The following is a 27,873-nucleotide window of genomic DNA, read 5'->3' on the forward strand; positions in this document are numbered from 1 at the left end:
CCTAGTGACTAGTGAGAGTGATTTGCCGTGTTCATTTGAGCTCTTGCGCTTGGATTGCTTCTTTTCTTTCTCACTTGTTCTTGAGATCACAACTCCATTGTAATCAAGGCAAGAGGCACCAATTGTGTGGTGGCCCTTGCGGGGAAGTTTTGTTCCCGGCTTTGATTTGAGAAGAGAAGCTCACTCGGTCCGAGGGACCGTTTGAGAGAGGGAAGGGTTGAAAGAGACCCGGCCTTTGTGGCCTCCTCAACGGGGAGTAGGTTTGCAAGAACCGAACCTCGGTAAAACAAATCTCCGTGTCTCACTTGCTTATTCGCTTGGGATTTGTTTTGCACCCTCTCTCTCTCGGACTTGTTTATATTTCTAACGCTAACCCGGCTTGTAGTTGTGTTTATATTTGTAAATTTCAGTTTCGCCCTATTCACCCCCCCTCTAGGCGACTATCACAAGCAAATACAAGAGTTAAGACTCTGTAGGTCATTCCTTAGCTCTTGCCTCATCATCTTGAATCTGGCAATACAATCATTTCTCATTGTCTGACGCCCAACACCGCTGAACGATGGCTGCAATGACTCCATCCACGGGGCAAAGAAAGGATCATCAAACTTGTTGAATGCGACCTTGGCACTGATGCACCACTTAACCATGCACTCACGAGTCTTTCGAGGGTCAAACACAAATGAACCTTCTCCTGGCCTTTTTCTCATTGTTGCAATGAATCGCTTTCGGTCCTCAACTAGAATTTTAGGACATGTATCTGCAACATGGTTTCTAAGGCTATTTGTTCCTGAATTCGTTTTACTTGTCAGCTTCGTCCCTGAAAGTCGCCTAGAGGGGGGTGAATAGGAAAATCTGATATTTATAAAGTTTAAACACAACTACAAGCCGGGGTTAGCGTTAGAAATATAAACAAGTCTGAAAGAGAGGGCGAAAACAAATCACAAGCGAATAAGAGTGGATGACACGGTGATTTATTTTACCGAGGTTCGGTTCTTGCAAACCTACTCCCCGTTGAGGTGGTCACAAAGACTGGGTCTCTTTCAATCCTTTCCCTCTCTCAAACAGTCACTTAGACCGAGTGAGCTTCCTTCCTTGATTTCCCGGGTCACTTAGACCCCGCAAGGACCACCACACAATTGGTGTCTTTTGTTTCGCTTACAAGTCTTTGAGAGTAAGAATGAGAGAAAGAAGAAAGCCAACCAAGCAACAAGAACAACAAAATACCACAAGTCGATCTCCTCACAAGTCCTAAAAACTAGAGTTGAATTGTGGACTTTGATTTGATCGGTGGCTTTGATTTGTGTCTTGGAGTGTTGTGTATTGCTCTTGTATTGAATGAGGAGTAGTGAATGCTTGGATCCTTGAAGAGTGGTGGTTGGGGGGTATTTATAGCCCCAACCACCAAAATGGCCGTTGGGGAAGGCTGCTGTCGTATGGCGCACCAGACAGTCTGGTGCGCCACCGGACACTGTCCGGTGCGCCAGCCACGTCACCCAACTGTTAGGGTTCGACCGTTGGAGCTTCTGACATGTGGGCCACCGGACAGGTCCTGTTCACTGTCCGGTGCGCCATCTGACGCCTGCTCTGACTCTGCGCGCGCAGTTGGCACTGTTCAATGTTCACTGTAGCCATTGCAGACGACCGTTGGCGCATGTAGTCGTTGCTCCGCTGGCAAGTCCGGTGAATTATAGCGGAGTGGCTCCCAGAATTCCCGAAGGTGGCAAGTTTGGAGTTGATCTCCCTGGTGCACCGGACACTGTCCGGTGGTGCACCGGACAGTCCGGTGCGCCAGACCAGGGCAGCCTTCGGTTGTCTTTTGCTCTTTTTATTTGAACCCTTTCTTGGACTTTTTATTGCTTTGTGTTGAACCTTTGGCACCTGTAGAACTCATAATCTAGAGCAAACTAGTTAGTCCAATTATTTGTGTTGGGCAATTCAACCACCAAAATCATTTAGGAAAATGTGTAAGCCTATTTCCCTTTCAATCTCCCCCTTTTTGGTGATTGATGCCAACACAAACCAAAGCAAATATATAAGTGCAGAATTGAACTAGTTTGCATAAGGTAAGTGCAAAGGTTACTTGGAATTAACCAATATATATTCTCATGGGATATGCATGGATGCTTTCTTTATTTTGAACATTTTGGACCACACTTGCACCACTTGTTTTGTTTTTGCAAATGTTTTGAAAATTCTTTTTCAAAGTCTTTTGCAAATAGACAAAGGTATATGAATAAGATTTTGAGAAGCATTTTCAAGATTTGAAATTTTCTCCCCCTGTTTCAAATGCTCTTCCTTTGACTAAACAAAACTCCCACTCAATGAAATTCTCCTCTTAGTATTCAAGAGAGTTTTAGATATTAATTTTGAAGAGGTCAAACCAATTTGAAATTATATCAAAAATAAGATATCAATCGAAAAACTTCTTTAATACAAATTGAAAGACTACAAATTTTTGAAATTGGTGGTGGTGCGGTCCTTTTGCTTTGGGCTAATACTTTCTCCCCCTTTGGCATGAATCGCCAAAAATGGATACTTGTGAGTGAAATAGAAGCCCTTTCACAAACTTTCTCCCCCTTTGGTAAATAATATAGAAGTGAAGATTATACCAAATTGGAGAGTGGTGTGGAGCAACGGCGAAGGATGAATAATTCGATGGAGTGGAGTGGAAGCCTTGTCTTCGCCGAAGACTCCATTTCCCTTTCAATCTATGACTTAGCAAAAAAATACACTTGAAGACCACATTAGTCATAGAAAATGAAAGAGATATGATCAAAGGTATAAATGAGCTATGTGTGCAAAATATCAATCAAAATTGCGAGAATCAAGAATATTTAGCTCATGCCTAAGTTTGGTAAAGGTTTTCTCATCTAATGGTTTGGTAAAGATATCGGCTAATTGTTCTTTGGTGCTAACATATGAAATCTCTATATCCCCCCTTTGTTGGTGATCTCTCAAAAAGTGATATCGAATGGCTATGTGTTTAGTGCAACTGTGCTCAATGGGATTATCCGCCATGCGGATTGCACTCTCATTATCACATAGGAGAGGAACTTTGGTTAATTTGTAACCATAGTCCCTAAGGGTTTGCCTCATCCAAAGCAATTGCGCGCAACAATGGCCTGCGGCAATGTACTCGGCACCGGTGTTCAAACTTCATTTCTTTCGAAGTTGTTGAGCTCCTCCTGCATGGCCAACACCCAGTCCGGATCTAGCAAGGCCTCTTCTACCCTGAAAGGCTCAATAGAAGAGACAAAGGAGTAATGCTCACAAAAATTAACTAATCGAGATCGAGTAGTTACTCCCTTGCTAATATCACCCAAAATTTGGTCGACGGGATGATCCCTTTGAATCATTGCTCGAACTTGGGTTGGAGGTGCCGGTTGTGCTTCTTCCTCCATTACATGATCATCTTGTGCTCCCCCTTGATCACACGCCTCCTGTTCTTCATCTTGAGTTGGGGGTTGCACCATTGTTGAGGAAGAGGGTTGATCTTGCTCATCTTGTTCCTGTGGCCGCACGTCTCCAATCACCATGGTGTGTATTGCGGTCGTTGGAACTCCTTCTTCATCTACATCATCAAAATCAACAACTTGCTCTCTTGGAGAGCCATTAGTCTCATCAAATACAACGTCGCTAGAGACTTCAACCAAACCCGATGATTTGTTGAAGACTCTATACGCCTTTGTATTTGAGTGATAACCTAACAAAAACCCTTCTACGGCTTTGGGAGCAAATTTGGAATTCCTACCCTTCTTCACTAGAATGTAGCATTTACTCCCAAAAACTCGAAAATACGAAACATTGGGTTTGTTACCGGTTAGTAGCTCATACGACGTCTTCTTGAGGAGGCGATGAAGGTAGACCCTGTTGATGGCGTGGCAAGCCGTGTTCACGGCTTCCGACCAAAAGCGCTCGGGGGTCTTGAACTCTCCAAGCATCGCCCTCGCCATGTCTATAAGCGTCCTGTTCTTCCTCTCTACCACATCATTTTGCTGTGGTGTGTAGGGAGCGGAGAACTCGTGCTTGATCCCTTCCTCCTCAAGGTACTCCTCCACTTGAAGGTTCTTGAACTCGGACCCATTGTCGCTCCTTATCTTTTTCACCTTGAGCTCAAACTCGTTTTGAGCTCTCCTTAGGAAGCGCTTGAGGATCCCTTGGGTTTCATATTTGTCCTGCAAAAAGAATACCCCAGTGAAGCGGGAAAAGTCATCAACTATAACAAGACCATACTTACTTCCTCCTATACTTAGATAGGCGACGGGTCCGAAGAGGTCCATGTGAAGCATCTCCAAAGGTCTTGATGTGGTCATCACATTTTTGGTGTGATGAGAGCTTCCCACCTGTTTGCCTGCTTGACAAGCTGCACAAGGTCTATCTTTTTCGAATTGCACATTAGTTAAACCTATCACGTGTTCTCCCTTTAGAAGCTTGTGAAGGTTCTTCATCCCCACATGTGAGAGCACCTAGAGGGGGGGGGGTGAATAGGTGATCCTGTGAAACTTAAACTTATAGCCACAAAAACTTGTTAAGTGTTAGCACAATAATCGCCAAGTGGCTAGAGAGGAGTCTCAACAACACAATGCCACAAGATATCAAACACAGAGATGACACAGTGGTTTATCCCGTGGTTCGGCCAAGACCAACGCTTGCCTACTCCACGTTGTGGCGTCCCAACGGACGAGGGTTGCAATCAACCCCTCTCAAGCGGTCCAAAGACCAACTTGAATACCACGGTGTTTTGCTTTGCCTTTCAATATCCCGTTTGCGAGGAATCTCCACAACTTGGAGCCTCTCGCCCTTACACTTGAGATTCACAAAGAAATACGGAGTAAGGGAGGGAAGCAACACACACAAATCCACAGCAAAATGCGCACACACACGGCCAAGAATCGAGCTCAAAAGACTATCTCAAAGTTCTCACTAGAATGGAGCTCGAATCACTGAGAATGACAAACGAATGTGCAAAGACTGAGTGTGGATGATCAAGAATCCTCTAAGGTTGCTTGGGTGTCTTCTCCATGCGCCTAGGGGTCCCTTTTTATAGCCCCAAGGCAGCTAGGAGCCGTTGAGAGCAAATCTGGAAGGCCAATCTTGCCTTCTGTCGTCGGGTGCACCTGACAGTGCGGTGCACACCGGACACTGTCCGGTGCCCGATTTCCTTCCTAAAATAGCACTGCCGACCGTTGCAGATCTGGGAGCCGTTGGCGCACCGGACATGTCCGGTGCACACCGGACATGTCCGGTGCACACCGGACAGTCCGGTGCCCCCTTCCGACCGTTGGTCCGGCCACGTGTCGCGCGCAGATTCCGCGGCCGACCGTTGGCCCGACCGACCGTTGGCTCACCGGACAGTCCGGTGCACACCGGACAGTCCGGTGAATTTTAGCCGTACGCCGTCGGCGAATTCCCGAGAGCGGCCACTTCACGCCGAGTCAGCCTGGCGCACCGGACACTGTCCGGTGCACCACCGGACAGTCCGGTGTGCCAGACTGAGCTGAGTCTTGGCTGTACACAGCCAAGCCTTTTTCACCTCTTTTCTTTTCTTCTTCTTTCTGTTTCTAACACTTAGACAAGTATATTAGTACACAAAACCAATGTACTAAGGCTTAGAAACATACCTTTACTCTTGATTTGCACTTTGCCCATCCATGAGCATAAATTCACATTTAAGCACTTGTGTTGGCACTCAATCACCAAAATACTTAGAAATGGCCCAAGGGCACATTTCCCTTTCAATCTCCCCCTTTTTGGTGATTTATGCCAACACAACATAAAGCAACTAGAACAAGTGCAATATCACTTCAAATAAAACTCAAATTTATTTTGATTCAATTTTGGCATATATGGATCATCCTTTGCCACCACTTGGTTTGTTTTTGCAAATCAAACTCAAATCTCTATCTCTAAGTCAAACACACATGTTGAAGCATAAAGAGTCATTCCAAAAGAGATTGATCAAAGATTTCAAAAACTCCCCCTATTTCCCATAATCAACACTTCTCCCCACAAGAGACCAACTTTTGACAAAAGAGACAATGCAAGAGTTTTGACAAAACAAAAAGCTCTATTTTACTTTTTTTCAAAATTTCTTTCTCAAGTGGTAGCTGATCCATTTATTGCTTTGGCCTTTATTTTCTCCCCCTTTGGCATCAAGCACCAAAACGGGATCAATCTTGGCCATTTAACCCCATTGCCTTACCAAAATCTTCAATAAGAATACAAGGGCAATGAGAGTACATGAGATGAACTTGGAATAAGTTACCCTCTCATCGGAGTGCAGTGGAAGTCTGTCATGGTCCAAGTCCACCTTTTCCCTTTCAAACCTCCTTTGAGACTAAAACAAGCAAACTCAAGCACATGGTTAGTCTCAAAGGGTCAAGTTGTAACACATCTCCCCCTAAACGTGTGCATCACTTTGCAACGGACTTGTGAGGTCTAGGGAGTGTTTGTACAACTTGAGCACCACAATAAGCAACAAAATGCAGAATGAACATGATCAAAGGCATAAACACATGTATGCTACAATTCAATCCAAGTTCCGCGAATCTAAGACATTTAGCTCACTACGCAGCCTGCAAAAGGTCTTCTCATCTAGAGGCTTGGTAAAGATATCGGCTAGCTGGTTCTCGGTGCTAACATGAAACACTTCGATATCTCCCTTTTGCTGGTGATCTCTCAGAAAGTGATGCCGGATGTCTATGTGCTTTGTGCGGCTGTGCTCAACAGGATTTTCCGCCATGCGGATAGCACTCTCATTATCACATAGGAGTGGGACTTTGCTCAGATTGTAGCCAAAGTCCCTGAGGGTTTGCCTCATCCAAAGTAGTTGCGCGCAACACTGTCCTGCAGCAACATACTCGGCCTCAGCGGTGGATAGGGCAACGGAAGTTTGTTTCTTAGAGTTCCATGACACCAGGGACCTTCCTAAGAATTGGCACGTCCCCGATGTACTCTTCCTATCGACCTTACATCCAGCATAGTCGGAGTCTGAATATCCAATCAAGTCAAAGGTAGACCCCTTTGGATACCAGAGCCCGAAGCAAGGCGTAGCAGCTAAATATCTAAGGATTCGCTTCACTGCCACTAAATGACATTCCTTAGGATCGGATTGAAATCTAGCACACATGCATACGCTAAGCATAATATCCGGTCTACTAGCACATAAGTAAAGTAATGACCCTATCATTGACCGGTATGCCTTTTGATCAACGGACTTACCTCCTTTGTTGAGGTCGGTGTGTCCGTCGGTCCCCATCGGAGTCTTTGCGGGCTTGGCGTCCTTCATCCCAAACCGCTTCAGCAGGTCTTGCGTGTACTTCGTTTGTGAGATGAAGGTGCCGTCCTTGAGTTGCTTCACTTGGAACCCAAGGAAGTAGTTCAACTCGCCCATCATTGACATCTCGAATTTCTGCGTCATCACCCTGCTAAACTCTTCACAAGACTTTTTATTAGTAGAACCAAATATTATGTCATCTACATAAATTTGGCACACAAAAAGATCACCGTCACAAGTCTTAGTGAAAAGAGTTGGATCGGCTTTCCCAACATTGAAAGCATTAGCAATTAAGAAATCTCTAAGGCATTCATACCATGCTCTTGGGGCTTGCTTAAGTCCATAGAGCGCCTTAGAGAGCTTACACACATGGTCGGGGTACCGTTCATCCTCGAAGCCAGGGGGTTGCTCCACGTACACCTCCTCCTTTATTGGCCCATTGAGGAAAGCGCTCTTCACATCCATTTGGAACAACCTGAAAGAATGGTGAGCGGCATATGCTAGCAAGATACGAATGGACTCTAGCCTAGCCACAGGAGCAAAAGTCTCCTCAAAGTCCAAACCTGCGACTTGGGCATAACCTTTTGCCACAAGTCGAGCCTTGTTCCTTGTCACCACTCCGTGCTCGTCTTGTTTGTTGTGGAACACCCACTTGGTTCCCACAACATTTTGCTTGGGACGAGGCACCAGTGTCCAAACTTCATTGCGCTTGAAGTTGTTGAGCTCCTCTTGCATGGCCAACACCCAGTCCGGATCTAGCAAGGCCTCTTCTACCCTGAAAGGCTCAATAGAAGAGACAAAGGAGTAATGTTCACAAAAATTAACTAATCGAGACCGAGTAGTTACTCCCTTGCTAATGTCACCCAGAATTTGGTCGACGGGATGATCCCTTTGAAGCATCGCTCGAACTTGGGTTGGAGGTGCCGGTTGCGCTTCTTCCTCCATCACGTGATCATCTTGTGCTCCCCCTTGATCACACGCCTCCTTTTGATGAACCTGTTCATCGTCTTGAGTTGTGGGATGCACCGTTGTTGAGGAAGAAGGTTGATCTCGTTCATCTTGTTCCTGTGGTCGCACTTCTCCAATAGCCATGGTTCGTATCGCGGCCGTCGGAACATCTTCTTCATCTACATCGTCATAATCAACAACTTGCTCTCTTGGAGAGCCATTAGTTTCATCAAATACAACGTCGCTAGAAACTTCAACCAAACCCGATGATTTGTTGAAGACTCTATACGCCTTTGTATTTGAGTCATAACCTAACAAAAACCCTTCTACAGCTTTGGGAGCAAACTTAGAATTTCTACCCTTCTTCACTAGAATGTAGCACTTGCTCCCAAATACACGAAAGTAAGATACATTGGGTTTGTTACCGGTTAGTAGCTCATATGAAGTCTTCTTGAGGAGGCGGTGAAGATAGACCCTGTTGATGGCGTGACAAGCCGTGTTCACGGCTTCCGACCAAAAACGCTCGGGGGTCTTGAATTCTCCAAGCATCGTCCTCGCCATATCGATTAGCGTCCTGTTCTTCCTCTCTACCACACCATTTTGCTGTGGTGTATAGGGAGCGGAGAACTCGTGCTTGATCCCTTCCTCCTCAAGGAACTCCTCCACTTGAAGGTTCTTGAACTCGGACCCGTTGTCGCTCCTTATCTTCTTCACTTTGAGCTCAAACTCATTTTGAGCTCTCTTTAGGAAGCGCTTGAGGGTCCCTTGGGTTTCAGACTTATCCTGCAAAAAGAACACCCAAGTGAAGCGGGAAAAGTCATCAACAACAACTAGACCATACTTACTTCCTCCTATGCTCAGATAGGCGACGGGTCCGAAGAGGTCCATATGCAGCAGCTCCAGCGGTCTTGAGGTGGTCATCACATTCTTGCTGTGATGTGCTCCTCCCACTTGTTTACCTGCTTGACAAGCTGCACAAGGTCTATCTTTTTCGAATTGCACGTTAGTCAAACCTATCACTTGTTCTCCCTTTAGAAGCTTGTGAAGGTTCTTCATCCCCACATGTGCTAAGCGGCGATGCCACAGCCAGCCCATGCTAGTCTTAGCTATTAAGCATGCATCTAGACCGGCCTCTTCTTTTGCAAAATCAACTAAATAAAGTTTGCCGTCTAATACACCCTTAAAAGCTAGTGAACCATCACTTCTTCTAAAGACAGACACATCTACATTTGTAAATAGACAGTTATATCCCATATTGCATAATTGACTAACCGATAGCAAATTATATCCAAGAGACTCTACTAAAAACACATTAGAGATAGAGTGCTCATTAGAAATTGCAATTTTACCTAACCCTTTTACCTTGCCTTGATTCCCATCACCGAATATAATTGAATCTTGGGAATCCTTATTCTTGACGTAGGAGGTGAACATCTTCTTCTCCCCCGTCATATGGTTTGTGCATCCGCTGTCGATAATCCAGCTTGAACCCCCGGATGCATAAACCTGCAAGGCAAATTTAGGCTTGGGACTTAGGTACCCAACTCTTGTTGGGTCCTTCAAGGTTAGTCACAATTGTCTTAGGGACCCAAATGCAAGTTTTATCTCCCTTGCATTTTGCCCCTAATTTCCTAGCAATTACCTTTCTATCCTTTCTACAAATTGCAAAGGAGGCACTCAAAGCATGATATATTGTAGAAGGTTCATTAACTTTCCTAGGAATATTTCTCCTAGGCATATTGTGAACAACATTTCTCCTACCAACATTTCTATCATGCACATAGAAAGAACTAGAAGCAAACATGTCATGAGAATCAAAATCATCATAAGCATTGTAACTCCTATAAGCATTTCTAGTTTGTCTCTTATCATGGTACATGAAAGCATGATTCCTTTTAGCACTACTTGCCATAGGGGCCTTCCCTTTCTCCTTGGCGGAGATGGGAGCCTTATGGCTTGTTAAGTTCTTGGCTTCCCTCTTGAAGCCAAGTCCATCCTTAATTGAGGGGTGTCTACCAATCGTGTAGGCATCCCTTGCAAATTTTAGTTTATCGAAATCATTCTTGCTAGTCTTAAGTTGAGCATTAAGACTAGCTAATTCATCATTAAGTTTGGAAATTGAAACTAGGTGTTCACTACAAGCATCAATGTCAAAATCTTTACACCTAGTACAAATTATAACATGTTCTACACAAGAATTAGATTTATTTGCTACTTCTAATTTAGCATTTAAATCATTGTTAACACCTTGTAAAGTAGAAATGGTTTCATGACAAGTAGATAGTTCACCAGAGAGCATCTCATTCCTTTTAATTTCTAGAGCAAGAGAATTTTGTGCACTAACAAATTTATCATGCTCCTCATATAAAAGATCTTCTTGTTTTTCTAGTAATCTATTCTTGTCATTCAAAGCATCAATCAACTCATTAATCTTATTAATTTTAGATCTATCTAATCCCTTGAATAAGCATGAGTAATCTATCTCATCATCATCACTAGACTCATCCTCACTTGAAGAAGCATAAGTACTAGTATCATGAGTGCTTACTTTCTTCTCCCTTGCCATGAGGCAAGTGTGACGCTCGTTGGGGAAGAGGGATGACTTGTTGAAGGCAGTGGCGGCGAGTCCTTCATTGTCGGAGTCGGAGGAGGAGCAATCCGAATCCCACTCCTTTCCGATATGTGCCTCGCCCTTGGCCTTCTTGTAATGCTTCTTCTTCTCCCTTTTGTTCCCCTTTTCCTGGTCACTTTCATTATCGGGACAGTTAGCAATGAAATGACCAATCTTACCACATTTGAAGCACGAGCGTTTCTCCTTTGTCTTGGTCTTGCTTGGCTGTCCCTTGCGACCTTTAAGCGCCGTCTTGAAGCGCTTAATGATGAGGGTCATCTCCTCATTATTTAGCCCGACCGCCTCAACTTGCGCAACCTTGCTCGGTAGCGCCTCCTTGCTCCTCATTGCCTTGAGAGCAATGGGTTGAGGCTCATGAATAGGACCGTTCAACGCATCGTCCACATATCTTGCCTCCTTGATCATCATTCGCCCGCTTACGAACTTCCCCAGAACTTCTTCGGGTGACATCTTGGTGTACCTAGAATTTTCACGAATATTGTTCACCAAATGAGGATCAAGAACGGTAAAGGACCTTAGCATTAGGCGGACGACGTCGTGATTCGTCCATTGCATGCTTCCGTAGCTCCTTATTTTGTTGATAAGGGTCTTGAGCCGGTTGTATGTTTGAGTTGGCTCCTCGCCCCTTATCATTGCGAACCGTCCAAGCTCGCCCTCCACCAACTCCATCTTGGTGAGCAAAGTGACATCATTCCCCTCATGAGAGATCTTGAGGGTGTCCCAGATCTGCTTGGCATTGTCCAAGCCGCTCACCTTATGGTACTCGTCCCTGCACAAAGAGGCTAGCAACACAGTAGTAGCTTGTGCATTTTTATGAATCTGTTCGTTAATAAACATGGGACTATCCGTACTATCAAAGTGCATTCCACTTTCTACAATCTCCCATATGCTAGGATGGAGAGAGAACAAGTGACTACGCATTTTGTGACTCCAAAATCCGTAGTCCTCTCCATCAAAATGGGGAGGTTTACCAAGTGGAATAGATAATAAATGAGCATTAGTACTTTGAGGAATACGAGAGTAATCAAAAGAAAAGTTCGAATTGACCGGTTTCTTTCTCTCGTATTCGTTGTGGTCGTCGTCCTTATGGGAGGAAGTAGACTCATCGCTGTCGTAGTAGACGATCTCCTTGATGCGTCTTGTCTTCTTTTTCTTCCCATCTTTGCGTCTGTGGCCCGAGCCCGAGTCGTTGGACTTGTCATCCCTTGGCTCGTTGACGAAGGACTCCTTCTCCTTGTCGTTGATCACGATTCCCTTCCCTTTAGGATCCATCTCTTCGGGTGGTTAGTCCCTTTGTGAAGAGAACGGCTCTGATACCAATTGATAGCACCTAGAGGGGGGGTGAATAGGTGATCCTGTGAAACTTAAACTTATAGCCACAAAAACTTGTTAAGTGTTAGCACAATAATCGCCAAGTGGCTAGAGAGGAGTCTCAACAACACAATGCCACAAGATATCAAACACAGAGATGACACAGTGGTTTATCCCGTGGTTCGGCCAAGACCAACGCTTGCCTACTCCACGTTGTGGCGTCCCAACGGACGAGGGTTGCAATCAACCCCTCTCAAGCGGTCCAAAGACCAACTTGAATACCACGGTGTTTTGCTTTGCCTTTCAATATCCCGTTTGCGAGGAATCTCCACAACTTGGAGCCTCTCGCCCTTACACTTGAGATTCACAAAGAAATACGGAGTAAGGGAGGGAAGCAACACACACAAATCCACAGCAAAATGCGCACACACACGGCCAAGAATCGAGCTCAAAAGACTATCTCAAAGTTCTCACTAGAACGGAGCTCGAATCACTGAGAATGACAAACGAATGTGCAAAGACTGAGTGTGGATGATCAAGAATGCTCTAAGGTTGCTTGGGTGTCTTCTCCATGCGCCTAGGGGTCCCTTTTTATAGCCCCAAGGCAGCTAGGAGCCGTTGAGAGCAAATCTGGAAGGCCAATCTTGCCTTCTGTCGTCGGGTGCACCTGACAGTGCGGTGCACACCGGACACTGTCCGGTGCCCGATTTCCTTCCTAAAATAGCACTGCCGACCGTTGCAGATCTGGGAGCCGTTGGCACACCGGACATGTCCGGTGCACACCGGACAGTCCGGTGCCCCCTTCCGACCGTTGGTCCGGCCACGTGTCGCGCGCAGATTCCGCGGCCGACCGTTGGCTCACCGGACAGTTCGGTGCACACCGGACAGTCCGGTGAATTTTAGCCGTACGCCGTCGGCGAATTCCCGAGAGCGGGCACTTCACGCCGAGTCAGCCTGGCGCACCGGACACTGTCCGGTGCACCACCGGACAGTCCGGTGTGCCAGACTCAGCTGAGTCTTGGCTGTACACAGCCAAGCCTTTTTCACCTCTTTTCTTTTCTTCTTCTTTCTGTTTCTAACACTTAGACAAGTATATTAGTACACAAAACCAATGTACTAAGGCTTAGAAACATACCTTTACTCTTGATTTGCACTTTGCCCATCCATGAGCATAAATTCACATTTAAGCACTTGTGTTGGCACTCAATCACCAAAATACTTAGAAATGGCCCAAGGGCACATTTCCCTTTCAACATGTGCTAAGCAGCGATGCCACAGCCAGCCCATGCTAGTCTTAGCAATTAAGCATGCATCTAGACCGGCCTCCTCTTTTGCAAAATCAACTAAGTAAAGTTTGTCGTCTAATACACCCTTAAAAGCTAGTGAACCATCACTTCTTCTAACGACAGACACATCTACATTCGTGAATAGACAATTATATCCCATATTGCATAATTGACTAACAGATAACAAATTATATCCAAGAGACTCAACTAAAAACACATTAGATATAGAGTGCTCGGATGAAATAGCAATTTTACCTAACCCTTTTACCTTGCCTTGATTCCCATCACCGAATATTATTGAATCTTGGGAATCCTTGTTTTTGACGTAGGAGGTGAACATCTTCTTCTCCCCCGTCATATGGTTTGTGCATCCGCTGTCGATAATCCAGCTTGAACCCCCAGATGCATAAACCTGCAAGGCAAATTTAGGCTTGGGTCTTAGGTACCCAACTCTTGTTGGGTCCTACAAGGTTAGTCACAATTGTCTTAGGGACCCAAATGCAAGTTTTGTCTCCCTTGCATTTTGCCCCTAATTTTCTAGCAACTATCTTCCTATCCTTTCTAGAAATAGCAAAGGAAGCATTTAAAGCATGATATATTGTAGAAGGTTCATTAACTTTCCTAGGAACGTTAACAACATTTCTCCTAGGCATATGAACAAAATATCTCCTAGACATATCTTTACCATGCATATAGGAAGTACTAGAAGCAAACATGGCATGAGAGTCAAAAGCATCATAAGCATTACAACTCTTATAAGACTGTCTTCTATCATGGTACATAAAAACATGGTTCTTTTTAGCACTACTAGCCATAGGGCCCTTCCCTTTCTCCTTGGCGGGGATGGGAGCCTTATGGCTTGTTAAGTTCTTGGCTTCCCTCTTGAAACCAAGTCCATCCTTAATTGAGGGATGTCTACCAATTGTGTAGGCATCCCTTGCAAATTTTAACTTATCAAATTCGCTTTTGCTAGTCTTAAGTTGGGCATTAAGACTAGCTACTTCATCATTCAATTTAGAAATTGAAACTAGGTGTTCACTACAAGCATCAACATTAAAATCTTTACACCTAGTGCAAACCACAACATGTTCTACACAAGATGTTGATTTATTAGCTATTTCTAACTTAGCATTCAAGTCATCGTTTATGCTTTTTAAACTAGAAATAGAGTCATGGCATGTAGACAATTCACAAGAAAGCATTTCATTCCTCTTTATTTCTAAAGCAAGGGATTTTTGAGCTTCTACAAACTTATCATGTTCATCATATAAAAGATCCTCTTGCTTTTCTAGCAATCTATTCTTATCATTCAAAGCATCAATCAATTCATTTATTTTATCCACCTTGGTTCTATCTAGACCCTTGAATAAACATGAATAATCTATTTCATCATCATCACTAGACTCATCCTCACTTGAAGAAGCATAAGTACTAGTGTTACGAGCGCTTACCTTCTTTTCCCTTGCCATGAGGCAAGTGTGATGCTCGTTGGGGAAGAGGGATGACTTGTTGAAGGCAGTGGCGGCGAGTCCTTCGTTGTCGGAGTCGGACGACGAACAATCCGAGTCCCACTCCTTGCCAAGATGTGCCTTGCCTTTTGCCTTCTTATAGTTCTTCTTCTTCTCCCTCTTGTTCCCTTGTTCCTGGTCACTATCATTGTCGGGACAATTAGCAATAAAATGACCAACCTTACCACATTTGAAGCATGAGCGCTTCCCCTTTGTCTTGGTCTTGCTTGGCTGCCCCTTGCGACCCTTTAGCGCTGTCTTGAAGCGCTTGATGATGAGGGCCATCTCTTCATCATTGAGCCCGGCCGCCTCAACTTGCGCCACCTTGCTAGGTAGCGCCTCCTTGCTCCTCGTTGCTTTGAGAGCAATGGGTTGAGGCTCATGGATTGGACCGTTCAACGCGTCGTCGACATATCTCGCCTCCTTGATCATCATTCGCCCGCTTATGAATTTCCCAAGAACTTCTTCGGGCGACATCTTGGTGTACCTAGGATTTTCACGGATATTGTTCACCAAATATGGATCAAGTACAGTGAAGGACCTTAGCATTAGACGAACGACGTCGTGGTCCGTCCATCGTGTGCTTCTGTAGCTCCTTATCTTGTTGATGAGGGTCTTGAGCCGATTGTATGTTTGGGTTGGCTCCTCTCCCGTGATCATTGCGAATATTCCAAGCTCGCCCTCCACCAACTCCATTTTGGTGAGCAAGGTGACGTCGTTCCCCCCGTGTGAGATCCTGAGGGTGTCCCAGATCTGCTTGGCATTGTCCAAGCCGCTCACCTTATGATACTCGTCCCTGCACAAAGAGGCTAACAACACAGTAGTAGCTTGTGTATTTCTATGAATCTGTTCATTGATAAACATAGGACTATCCGAGCTATCAAATTTCATTCCACTCTCCACAATCTCCCATATGCTCAGATGGAGAGAGAACAGGTGACTACGCATTTTGTGGCTCCAAAATCCGTAGTCCTCTCCATCAAAGTGAGGAGGTTTGCCTAGTGGAATGGAGAGCAAATGAACATTTGTACTTTGCGGAATACGAGAGTAGTCAAAAGAAAAGTTCGAATTAACCGGTTTCCTTCCCTCGTAGTCGTTGTCGTCGTTGTCCTTTTGGGAAGAAGTGGACTCGTCGCTGTCGTCGTAGTAGACGATCTCCTTGATGTGCCTTGTCTTCTTTTTCTTCCCATCCTTTCGTTTGTGGGCCGAGCCTGAGTCGGTAGGCTTGTCATCCTTCGGCTCGTTGACGAAGGACTCCTTCTCCTTATCATTGATCACGATTCTCTTCCCCTTAGGATCCATCTCTTCGGGCGGTTAGTCCCTTTCTAGAAGAGAATGGCTCCGATACCAATTGAAAGCACCTAGAGGGGGGTGAATAGGTGATCCTATAAAACTTGAACTTAATGCCACAAAAACTTGGTTAAGCGTTAGCACAGTATTGCCAAGTGGATAGAGAAGAGTCTTAGCGAAACACAATAACCACAAGAGAATCAATACAGGTAGACACAGTGGTTTATCCCGTGGTTCGGCCAAGTACAACACTTGCCTACTTCCACGTTGTGGCGTCCCAACGGACGAGGGTTGCAATCAACCCCTCTCAAGCGGTCCAAAGACCCACTTGAATACCACGGTGTTTGCTTTTCTTTTCTATATCCCGTTCGCGAGGAATCTCCACAACTTGGAGTCTCTCGCCCTTACAAAGATGTTCACAAAGAAGCACAGAGTAAGGGAGGGATTAGCAACTCACACAAGACACAAGGATCACAGCAAATACGCACACACAAGACCCAGACTTAAGCTCAAAAGACTAGCACACTAGAACGGAGCTCAAATCACTAGAATGTCGAACAAGTGCGCAAGAATGGAGTGTGAGTGATCAAGAGTGCTCAAGGAATGCTTGAGGTTCTCCTCCATGCGCCTAGGGGTCCCTTTTATAGCCCCAAGGCAGCTAGGAGCCGTTGAGAGCAATCCGGGAAGGCAATTCTTGCCTTCTGTCGCCTGGCGCACCGAACAGTCCGGTGCGGATTTCCTTCCTTATTTGGCGAAGCCGATCGTTGGCAGCCTTGGAGCCGTTGGCGCACCGGACACTGTCCGATGCCCCCTCCTGACCGTTGGCTCGGCCACGTGTCTCGTGCGGATCGCGCAGCCGACCGTTGGCTCACCGGACAGTCCGGTGCACACCGGAGAGTCCGATGAATTATAGCCGTACACCGTTAATTTATTCCCGAGAGTGGCAAGTTCGCCTGAGCCAGCCTAGCACACCGGACACTGTCCGGTGCACCACCGAACACTGTCCGGTGCACCACCGGACAGTCCGGTGCACCCAGACAGAGCTGGCTTTGGCTGAACAAGGCCATCTCTTCTCCAGTTCGATTTCTCCTGTTTCCAGCACTTAGACACAATACATTAGTCACTAAAACAATGTACTAAGTCTGAAAAACATACCTTTATACTTGATTTGTACTTTGTCCACCATTTGACACTTAGGCACTTGTGTTGGACACTAAATCACCAAAACACTTAGAAATGGCCCAAGGGCACATTTCCCTTTCACTTGTGCCCTCATCATCTTCCTTGTCTTGATCATTAGCATCTCCCCCTTGATCATTGTCCTCCTCTTGAGGTGGCTCCTCTTGATCTTCATTTTCATCATCTTGAGCTTGATCCTCATCTTGAGTTGGTGGAGATGCTTGCATGGAGGAAGATGGTTGATCTTGTGCATGTGGAGGCTCTTCGGATTCCTTAAGACACACATCCCCAATGGACATGTTCCTTAGCTCGATGCACGGAGCCTCGTCATCATCTAGCTCATCAAGATCAACTTGCTCTACTTGAGAGCCGTTAGTTTCATCAAACACAATGTCACAAGAAACTTCAACTACTCAAGTGGACTTGTTAAAGAATCTATATGCCCTTGTGTTTGAATCATAACCAAGTAAAAATCCTTCTACAGCCTTAGGAGTGAATTTATATTTTCTACCTCTTTTAACAAGAATAAAGCATTTGCTATCGAAGACTCTAAAATATGAAACATTGGGCTTTTTACCGGTCAGGAGTTCATATGATGTCTTCTTGAGGATTCAGTGAAGGTAGAGACGGTTGATGGCGTAGCAAGCGGTGTTGATTGCTTCCGCCCAAAATCGATCCGAAGTCTTGTATTCATCAAGCATGGTCCTCGCCATGTCAAGTAGAGTTCTATTCTTCCTCTCAACTACACCATTTTGTTGAGGTGTATAGGGAGAAGAGAACTCATGCTTGATGCCCTCATCCTCAAGGAAGCCTTCTATTTGTGAGTTCTTGAACTCCGTCCCGTTGTCGCTTCTAATCTTTTTGATCCTCAAGCCGAACTCATTTTGAGCCCGTCTCAAGAATCCCTTTAAGGTTTCTTGGGTTTGAGATTTTTCCTGCAAAAAGAACACCCAAGTGAAGCGAGAATAATCATCCACAATAACAAGACAATACTTACTTCCGTCGATGCTTATGTAAGCTATCGGACCGAATAGGTCCATGTGGAGTAGTTCAAGCGGTCTGTAGGTCGTCATGATGTTCTTGTGTGGATGATGAACACCAACTTGCTTCCCTGCTTGACATGCACTACAAATCATGTCTTTCTCAAAATGAACATTTGTTAGTCCCAAAATGTGCTCTCCCTTTAGAAGCTTGTGAAGATTCTTCATCCCAACGTGGGCTAGTCGGCGATGCCAGAGCCAACCCATGTTAGTCTTAGCAATTAAACAAGTGTCGAGTCCAGCTCTATTAAAATAAACTAAGTATAGCTGACCCTCTAATACTCCCTTAAATGCTACTGATCATCACTTCTTCTAAAGACAGTAACACCTATATCCATAAAAAGACAGTTGTAACCCATTTTGCATAATTGAGAAACAGAAAGCAAATTGTAATCTAAAGAATCGACAAGAAAAACATTGGAAATAGAATGGTCAGGAGATATAGCAATTTTACCAAGTCCTTTGACCAAACCTTGATTTCCATCCCCGAATGTGATAGCTCTTTATGGATCATGGTTTTTCTCGTAGAAGGAGAACATCATTTTCTCCCCAGTCATGTGGTTTGTGCACCCGCTATCAATTATCCAACTTGAGCCCCCGGATGCATAAACCTACAAAACAGATTTAGGCCTTGTTCTTAGGTACCCAAATAGTCTTGGGTCCTTTGACATTAGAAACAAGCACCTTGGGTACCCAAACACAAGTCTTTGAGCCCTTGTGTTTGGCCCCAACATATTTGGCAACTACTTTGCCTGATTTGTTAGTGAGCACATAAGAAGCATCAAAAGTCTTAAATGAAATATTAGGTTCATTTGATGCAATAGGAGTTTTCTTCTTAGGCAATTTAACATGAGTGGACTGCCTAGAACTAGATGCATCACTCTTATACATAAAAGCATGATGAGAGACAGAGTGAGACTTCCTAGAATGAATTCTCCTAATTTTATGTTCGGGATAACCGGCAGAGTATAAAATGTAACCCTCGTTATCCTGAACCATGAGAGCCTTACCCTTAACAAAATTAGACAATTTCTTAGGGGCATTAAGCTTGACATTGTCTCCATTTTGGAAGCCAATGCCATCCTTAACCCCAGGGCGTCTCCCACTATAGAGCATGCTTCTAGCAAATTTAAATTTTTTATTTTCTAAGTCATGCTCATTAATCTTAGCACTAAGTTGATCTATGTGATCATTTTGTTGTTTAATTAAAGCTAGGTGATCATGGATATCATCAACATTAATATCTCTACATCTAGTACAAATAGTAACATGCTCAACGGTAGATGTAGAGGGTTTGCAAACATTTAATTCATCAATCTTAGCATGTAACATGACATTTTCATTTCTAAGATTGGAAATAACATTATTTCAAACATTTAAATCTTTAGCTTTAGCAATTAATTTTTCATTCTCAATTTTAAGGCTAGAGAGAGATGCATTCAATTTGTCAATCTTAGCAATCAAATTAGCATTATCATTTCTAAGGTTGACAAGAGAATCATCACTAACATTTAATTTCTCAACCTTAGCAATCAATTTATCATTTTCAAATCTAAGGTTGGAAATAGTGTCATGGCAAGTGCTTAGCTCACTAGTTAATTTTTCACATTTTTCTATCTCCTGAGCATACACATTTTTAACTTTAACATGCTTCTTATTTTCTTTAATTAGGAAGTCCTCTTGGCTATCCAAGAGTTCATCCTTGAATAACACTAATCAATTCATTCAATTTTTTTTGTTGCTTGTTTAAGTTGGCAAAAAGGGTGATCAAATCATCCTCATCATCACTAGAGCTAGCCTCATCACTAGATGTTGCATATTTAGTGGAAGCTCTAGATTTTACCTTCTTCTTTTTGTCGTCCTTTGCCATGAGGCACTCGTGGCCGACGTTGTGGAAGAGAAGGCCCTTGTTGATGGCAATGTTTGCAGCGTCCTCGTCGGAGGAGCTCTCATCGGAGTCCCACTCCCGGCAAACATGAGCATCGCCTCGCTTCTTCTTGTAATACTTCTTCTTCTCCTTTCTTCTCCCCTTCTTGTCGTCGCCCCTGTCACTATCACTTGATAATGGACATTTAGCAATGAAATGACTGGGCTTACCACACTTGTAGCAAACTTTCTTGGAGCGGGGCTTGTAGTCCTTCCCCCTCCTTTGCTTGAGGATTTGGCGAAAGCTTTTGATGATTAAATCCATCTCCTCATTGTCGAGCTTGGAGGCGTCGATGGGAAGCCTACTTGACGTAGACTCTTCCTTCTTCTCCTCCGTCGCTTTGAAGGCGACGGGTTGCACCTCGGATGTAGAGGTGGCTCCTATGAAGCGTCCCCAATCCTCTGGGACTCAAATGTGATACAATTACTAGTCCCAGGAGGCTAGTAAACACATTTATACATCAGTTGATTACAGATTTGCTTAAACGACAAACCTATAAAGGTGGCGAACAACTTTAAGAGTTGGTCCACAACTCGGGACATATCATCAGAGTGGGGCTGAAGCAGCCCGATATACGCAGTAAAGCAAATCAGCGGTCCAACAGCCACAGGCAAGGTTGGGAACAGTCGTAACTCTTACCCGATCTCCTTTTTCTGAAAAACAACAAATAAGCAAGGGTGAGTACAAACGTACTCAGCAGCCCACCTTCACCCGCGGAATGGGGAAATCAGATATAATGCATGGAATATGTGGAGCTTAGGATATTTTGCAGAAACGACAATATTTTATGCAGAGTTGTTTTGAAAAACATTTTGTATTTTTGCAAAGCGCATCCTCTCCAAAAGGAGCAGGAAGTTTTTCAGTATTATAACAAAATCCCCTGGACTAAACCATCTAGGTATCTCAGCAGTTTCCCATTGGTTTTCCTTTTCAAAAATAGCTACTGGACTTCCCGTCCACCATAGCTCACGACTCAACCGCCAGACCTTTTAAAAACCACTTTTCTCAAACACACCTTTTTTTTTGAAAACAAAACATTAATTGCCATACCATACCAGACTCGTCCATTCCTGTGGACACGGACTATTCGAATAGGTTTTCAAACTCTGCGCAGAGGTGTACACTTTACCCACTAGTCTGGTTTCTGCGATCTCACCGTCGTGAGACCCGAATGCCGAATCTCTTTCTTTCCTCGCATGTCCTAACCTTAATGGTTATACCGGAAGGAGTCAGGCCACCGCCATGTCCAAACCGGACAAAACATTCCCCCTCCTTATCCTCCCGGTGCTCCCCAGCCTTCATAACCCTGGGGTTGGACCGTACGAGTTCAGATTGAGTGACTGCCCACACAGTCTCGAGTGGTTGTACTTATCATGAGTACAGGTAGTGAAAGATGACAAACCGGTCCTTATACGAGGGGACAATCCTTCTTCTCATGCCTAAACCAGCTGAGCCATCACCTTAGGCCCTCCCCTAAACCAGGGAGTCCCTGATTATCCCACTCACAAGGTGATAAGGGTGAAAACCCTTCATCATACACATTTTGAAAAGCATTTTCTTTTGAAAACTCACACCTTTCCTCAAATCATTTGTAACAAATATATCAGGGATTGATTGCGGCAAGCGGCTGGGTGGCCATAATAACTTGTCTCAAAATCATATCATGCATAAAATAACAGGCTGAGGGTTGTGGTTGAAAAATCATAGGTAATTTATGCATCAAAGGGATCCAGTGAGCTTGCCGTGCTTATCCGGCGAAGGGGGAAGAAGAGCTCGCGGAACTGGCTTCTGGCTCCTGGCGTAGACTTGTAGATCTGGCCTCCACGAGATAGTACGAACGCTCCGATAACTATGCAACATGAACAAGCAAACATACAAACAAGCAAGTATACCAACAAATATTCAGTATAGTGGTCAGAATAGAGATATATGGATGGGTAGAGTCTTGAGTAGAATCTGAGTCATGTGGTGTTGAGATATTACTGGTGGTGGAGCGGAGGTGCTTACCAGGAGGGTGGACTGGAGGCGAAGCGACACTATGCATGTAGCCGGCAGAGCGGAGTAACTGAGTGGGTGGGCGTTTGCCTTGGCTGAGGGTGTTGAGTGTGTGTGGAGAGGGAGAGGGTAGCTGGGTGTATTTATAGCTGGGTGTATGTGGTGTAGCACAGTGAAGTTCACTGTTTTTGAGAATAGTGACGAATGAATCGTCTGACTTAGTCTGAACAGAGAGATTATAGGCAGAATATGGGATAAGAGTATTTTAGGAGTTTTCTGGATTATGAAACATGCTTATGGGATGACATGGTTGGATAGGGAATAATTCGATAAGAATTTAGAAATGAGAATTATTGGAATCTGAGTTTGGAAGCCTGGTTCGAAGGAATCTCAAGTTAAGCGTGCTCAACTTGGAGAAACCTAGGATGGGTGACCAGATGGGAAGTTCCCACTGGAAGGAAAATCACAGTCACCGGAGTTTGTATAACTGGGATATGGGTCTGGCTGGTCTTAGGTGGACTGGACAGCATGATGGATGAGTAGTTGAAATTTAGGGTGATCGGATGATCGATGAATAGTAACGGTGAATAGTAACGGTAAATAGTAATGATAAAAAGTAATGGTAAAAAGTAACGGTAAATAGTAACGGTAAAAGGTAACGGTAAATAGTAATGGTAAATAGTAACGGTAAATAGTAACGGTAAAAAGTAACGGTAAAAAGTAACGGTAAAAAGTAACGGTATATAGTAACGGTAAAAAGTAACGGTAAAAAGTAACGGTGAATAGTAACGGTAAAAAGTAACGGTAAATAGTAACGGTAAATAGTAACGGTAAAAAAACGGTAAATAGTAACAGTAAATAGTGATGGTGAATAGTTCGTATGAACGAACGATGAACGATGGATAGGAACTATGAACGAACGATGAACGATCGAATGATCGAACGAACGAACGATCGGAATTTCGGCAGCATAACGGCAGGAAAAAGATTATTTGGATGAATGATCGGACGAACGGTCGAACGATCGGACGAACGGACGAACGAACCATGAACGATCGGACGAACGATCAAACGATCGGACGAACGAACAATCGGAATTTCGGCAGCATAACGGCAGGAAAAAGATTATTTGGACGAACGAACGGACGAACGATCGAACGAATGGACGAACGATCGAACGATCGGACGAACGGACGAACGAACCATGAACGATCGGACGAACGATCGAACGATCGAACGAACGAACGAACAAACTAAGAACAGGGGGACGAACGATCGAAGAACGACCGAACGATCCTTGTGCTAGTGTGTGCTTGTGTGGAACATGGAGTGGGTGTGTGTGGGGGGAGAGAGTTGCCATGAAATGACTTGGGGTGGGATGAGAGGAGGCCCTTGCCCCTCTGTTTATAGCCATGGTGGGGGGATTAGGGGGAGGGATGAGAGGATTAGTGGGAGGATGAGAGGATTAGTGGGAGATTAGCATGGATTTGTCTTATATGAGTGTAATTAGCTTGTAGAGCTTAACGTATGACACTGGAGGCATACGTATATGTATGGGCATGAGGAAAGTTATGAAGAAAATATTTGTAGGGACTTGAAAAATGATTCTGAAGGTATTTCTCAGGAGGAAAATACTTGGAGATATATCGGTGGAATATCTAGGCAATATTTTTGGAAAGAACTTGAAGGGGATCACTAGGGAAAATATTTGTAGGATATTTTGAGGAGGATTTTAGAGAGAATATAGACCACTATAATTTATTTGTTGATATCAACTTGCAAACAAACATTTTGAAACGAAATTTGAAATTTATTTTGAATTTAGAGGGAGTTTGAGAAAATTTCAAGATTTGAATTTTTGGGATGCTACAGCCTTGCTCGATGATTTTCTTGGAGCCTTTGATCATTAATTCAAAGCTCACAAATTTTCCTATCACTTCCTCGGGAGACATTAGTTTATATCTTGGATCACCATGAATTAATTGAACTTGAGTGGGGTTAAGAAAAACGAGTGATCTAAGAATAACCTTGACCATTTCATGGTCATCCCACTTTGTGCTCCCGAGGTTGTGCACTTGGTTCACCAAGGTCTTGAGCCGGTTGTACATCGCTTTTGGCTCTTCCCCTTGATGAAGCATGAAGCGACCGAGCTCCCCCTCGATCGTTTCCCTCTTGGTGATCTTGGTCACCTTGTCTCCTTCGTGCGCGGTCTTGAGCACGTCCCAAATCTCTTTGGCACTTTTCAACCCTTGCACCTTATTATACTCCTCTTGACTTAGATAGGCGAGGAGTATAGTAGTGGCTTGGGAGTTGAAGTGCCGGATTTGGGCTACCTCGTCCGAGTCATAGCCTTCATCCCCCATGGATGGTTCCTGTGCACCAAATTCAACAATGTCCCAAATACTAGCGTGGAGTGAGGTTAGATGGTGCCTCATTTTATCACTCCACATATAATAATCTTCACCATCAAAAACCGGTGGTTTGCCTAGTGGGACAGAAAGTAAAGGGGTGCGTTTGGAAATGCGAGGATAGCGTAAGGGGATCTTACTAAACTTCTTGCGCTCGTGGCGCTTAGAAGTGACGGACGGCGTGTCGGAGCCGGAGGTGGAAGGCGATGAAGAATCGGTCTCGTAGTAGACCACTTTCTTCATTTTCTTCTTGTCGCCACTCTGGTGCGACTTGACGCGGGGAGGTGATTCCTCTCGCTTCTTGTTGCCAGACTCTCCCGATGGAGCCTTCCCGTGGCTTGTGGCGGGCTTCTCGCCGGTCACCATCTCCTTCTTGGCGTGAGCTCCCGACATCACTTCGAGCGGTTAGGCTCTTAATGAAGTATCGTGCTCTGATACCAATTGAAAGTCGCCTAGAGGGGGGTTAATAGGCAAATCTGATATTTATAAAGTTTAAGCACAACTATAAGCCGGGGTTAGCGTTAGAAATATAAACAAGTCCGAAAGAGAGGGCGAAAACAAATCACAAGCGAATAAGAGCGGATGACACGGTGATTTGTTTTACCGAGGTTCAGTTCTTGCAAATCTACTCCCCGTTGAGGTGGTCACAAAGACCGGGTCTCTTTCAACCCTTTCCCTCTCTCAAACGGTCACTTAGACCGAGTGAGCTTCCTTCCTTGATTTCTCGGGTCACTTAGACCCCGCAAGGACCACCACACAATTGGTGTCTCTTGCTTCGCTTACAAGGCTTTGAGAGTAAGAATGAGAGAAAGAAGAAAGCCAACCAAGCAACAAGAACAACAAAAGAACACAAGTCGATCTCCTCACAAGTCCTAAAAACTAGACATAATTGTGGACTTTGATTTGATCGGTGGCTTTGATTTGTGTCTTGGAGTGTTGTGTATTGCTCTTGTATTGAATGAGGAGTAGTGAATGCTTGGATCCTTGAAGAGTGGTGGTTGGGGGGTATTTATAGCCCCAACCACCAAAATGGTTATTGGGGAAGGCTGCTATCGTATGGCGCACCGGACAGTCCGGTGCGCCAGCCACGTCACCCAACCGTTAGGGTTCGACCGTTGGAGCTTCTGACATGTGGGCCACCAGACATGTCCTGTTCACTGTCCGGTGCGCCATCTGACGCCTGCTTTGACTCTGCGCGCGCAGTTGGCACTGTTCACTATAGCTGTTGCAGACGACCGTTGGCGCAGGTAGCCGTTGCTCCACTGGCACACCGGACAGTCCGGTGGTGCACCGGACAGTCCGATGAATTATAGCGGAGTGGCTCCCAGAATTCCCGAAGGTGGCATGTTTGGAGTTGATCTCCCTGGTGCACTGGACACTGTCCGGTGGTGCACCAGACACTGTCCGGTGCGCCAGACCAGGGTAGCCTTCGGTTGTCTTTTGCTCTTTTTATTTGAACCATTTCTTGGACTTTTTATTGGTTTGTGTTGAACCTTTGGCACCTGTAGAACTCATAATCTAGATCAAACTAGTTAGTCTAATTATTTGTGTTGGGCAATTCAACCACCAAAATCATTTAGGAAAAGGTGTAAGCCTATTTCCCTTTCAGTCCCACAGTATTTGCAAACAACCTTCATCACTCCATCAACCTCAACTAACTCTTGTTGAAAATACTCCCAAACCTTTGCCCTTCTGGTTGGCGATTGTACCGATTGGTCATCCAAGGTGGTATTAGTACCAGAACCCTCAGATATCCTTAAATCCATCTATGTTTAAAAGAAAAAAAAACAAAGTTAAGAATTCAATTAACAAAAAAGGATATAAAAATTGTTCAAAATAGGATATAAAATAGGATATAAAGATTGAAAGAGCAGGTCTGGTTATGTATTCAGACTCCTAGGATCTAAATCTGATGCGTAACCTAGGAAAACAGAGAGGGCTCCAAAAGGCAGTTCAACCTGCGAACAGATTATGGTCTAATTAATCGCGAAGAAGAACTAGGAGCGTCGCAGATCTTGCATGCTTAAATTATGCTCGGTTACAACAAGCATTCTGCTGATCTCCCGAGTTTGGTGGCAATAAGGTAGAAGTATGAGCAATGGCAACCCTTGCTAAATGAATCGACCAACACATTCCACCCATGACACCTGATGTCAGTTAACACTCGTTTGACTACCGACGTGAGACTAAAAATCTGCGCATTTATATCTCATAAATACGGAAGTCATGGTCCATGGGAAGAAGAAGAAGACGAATCAGTGTTGAAGAAAAGAAAAGAAAACTAAACTGTATTCCCCTTTCGAACAAGTTCGGCAAGGAAATAAAACTAAAGATCCACTGGCTCATGAATACCCCATTTCCCTTTCAATCTACGACTTAGTATGGAAATACACGTGAAAACATATTAGTCGTAGCCTTGGTACAAGAATAATAATAAATATGCATTTGTACCAAGTGAAAGAGACATGATCAAAGGTATATAAATGAGCTATGTGTGCAATGTTTCAATCAAAATTCCAAGAATCAAGTATATTTAGCTCATTCCTAAGTTTGCTAAAGGTTTTCTCATCTAATGGCTTGGCAAAGATATCGGCTAATTGATTCTTGGTGTTTACATAAGCTATTTCGATATCCCCTTTTGTTGGTGATCCCTCAGAAAGTGATACCGAATATCTATGTGCTTAGTGCGACTGTGTTCAACGGGATTATCCGCCATGCGGATTGCACTCTCATTATCCACCATGTCAGGAGGAAGGTTCTAGAGGTAGTAAATCACTTGTTTACTCCATGATGACGATAATAAGCAGATTGTGGTGGTGCTTATGGATGCTACAACAAGAAGGATCAACAATCCTTTTGGATTGATGCAGCTAGCTTTTTTGTTTTGTATTTTCTGGAAAAGGGAAATTTGCATGTGAACTTAAATTGTGAAGCCAACATTTGGCTGTACTAGCTAGTATCTCTGAGCTTTCAAAATCCAAACTTAGTGTTATTGCTGCTTATTTTGATCTATATTACAACAAGAGCAAACTTGTGATCTTTCTGTATGAATGCAGTACAATTGTTATTGTCA

General features: G+C 44.3%; 1 protein-coding gene across 1 annotated transcript; it reads right to left on the reverse strand.

Annotated features, from left to right (window-relative positions):
- Positions 1-443: 443 nt before the first annotated feature.
- On the reverse strand, positions 444-26,566 carry LOC118476224 (zinc finger BED domain-containing protein DAYSLEEPER-like). Its single transcript, XM_035965047.1, has 3 exons — positions 26,416-26,566; positions 11,136-11,138; positions 444-817 (listed from the first exon to the last, which is right to left on the reverse strand). The coding sequence occupies exons 1-3, from the start codon at positions 26,564-26,566 to the stop codon at positions 444-446; spliced, it is 528 nt and encodes a 175-aa protein (XP_035820940.1).
- Between the last annotated feature and the right edge of the window lie 1,307 nt (positions 26,567-27,873).

Source organism: Zea mays, chromosome 2, assembly GCF_902167145.1.
Source record: "Zea mays cultivar B73 chromosome 2, Zm-B73-REFERENCE-NAM-5.0, whole genome shotgun sequence".
In the NCBI taxonomy this organism is placed as follows: Eukaryota; Viridiplantae; Streptophyta; class Magnoliopsida; order Poales; family Poaceae; genus Zea; species Zea mays.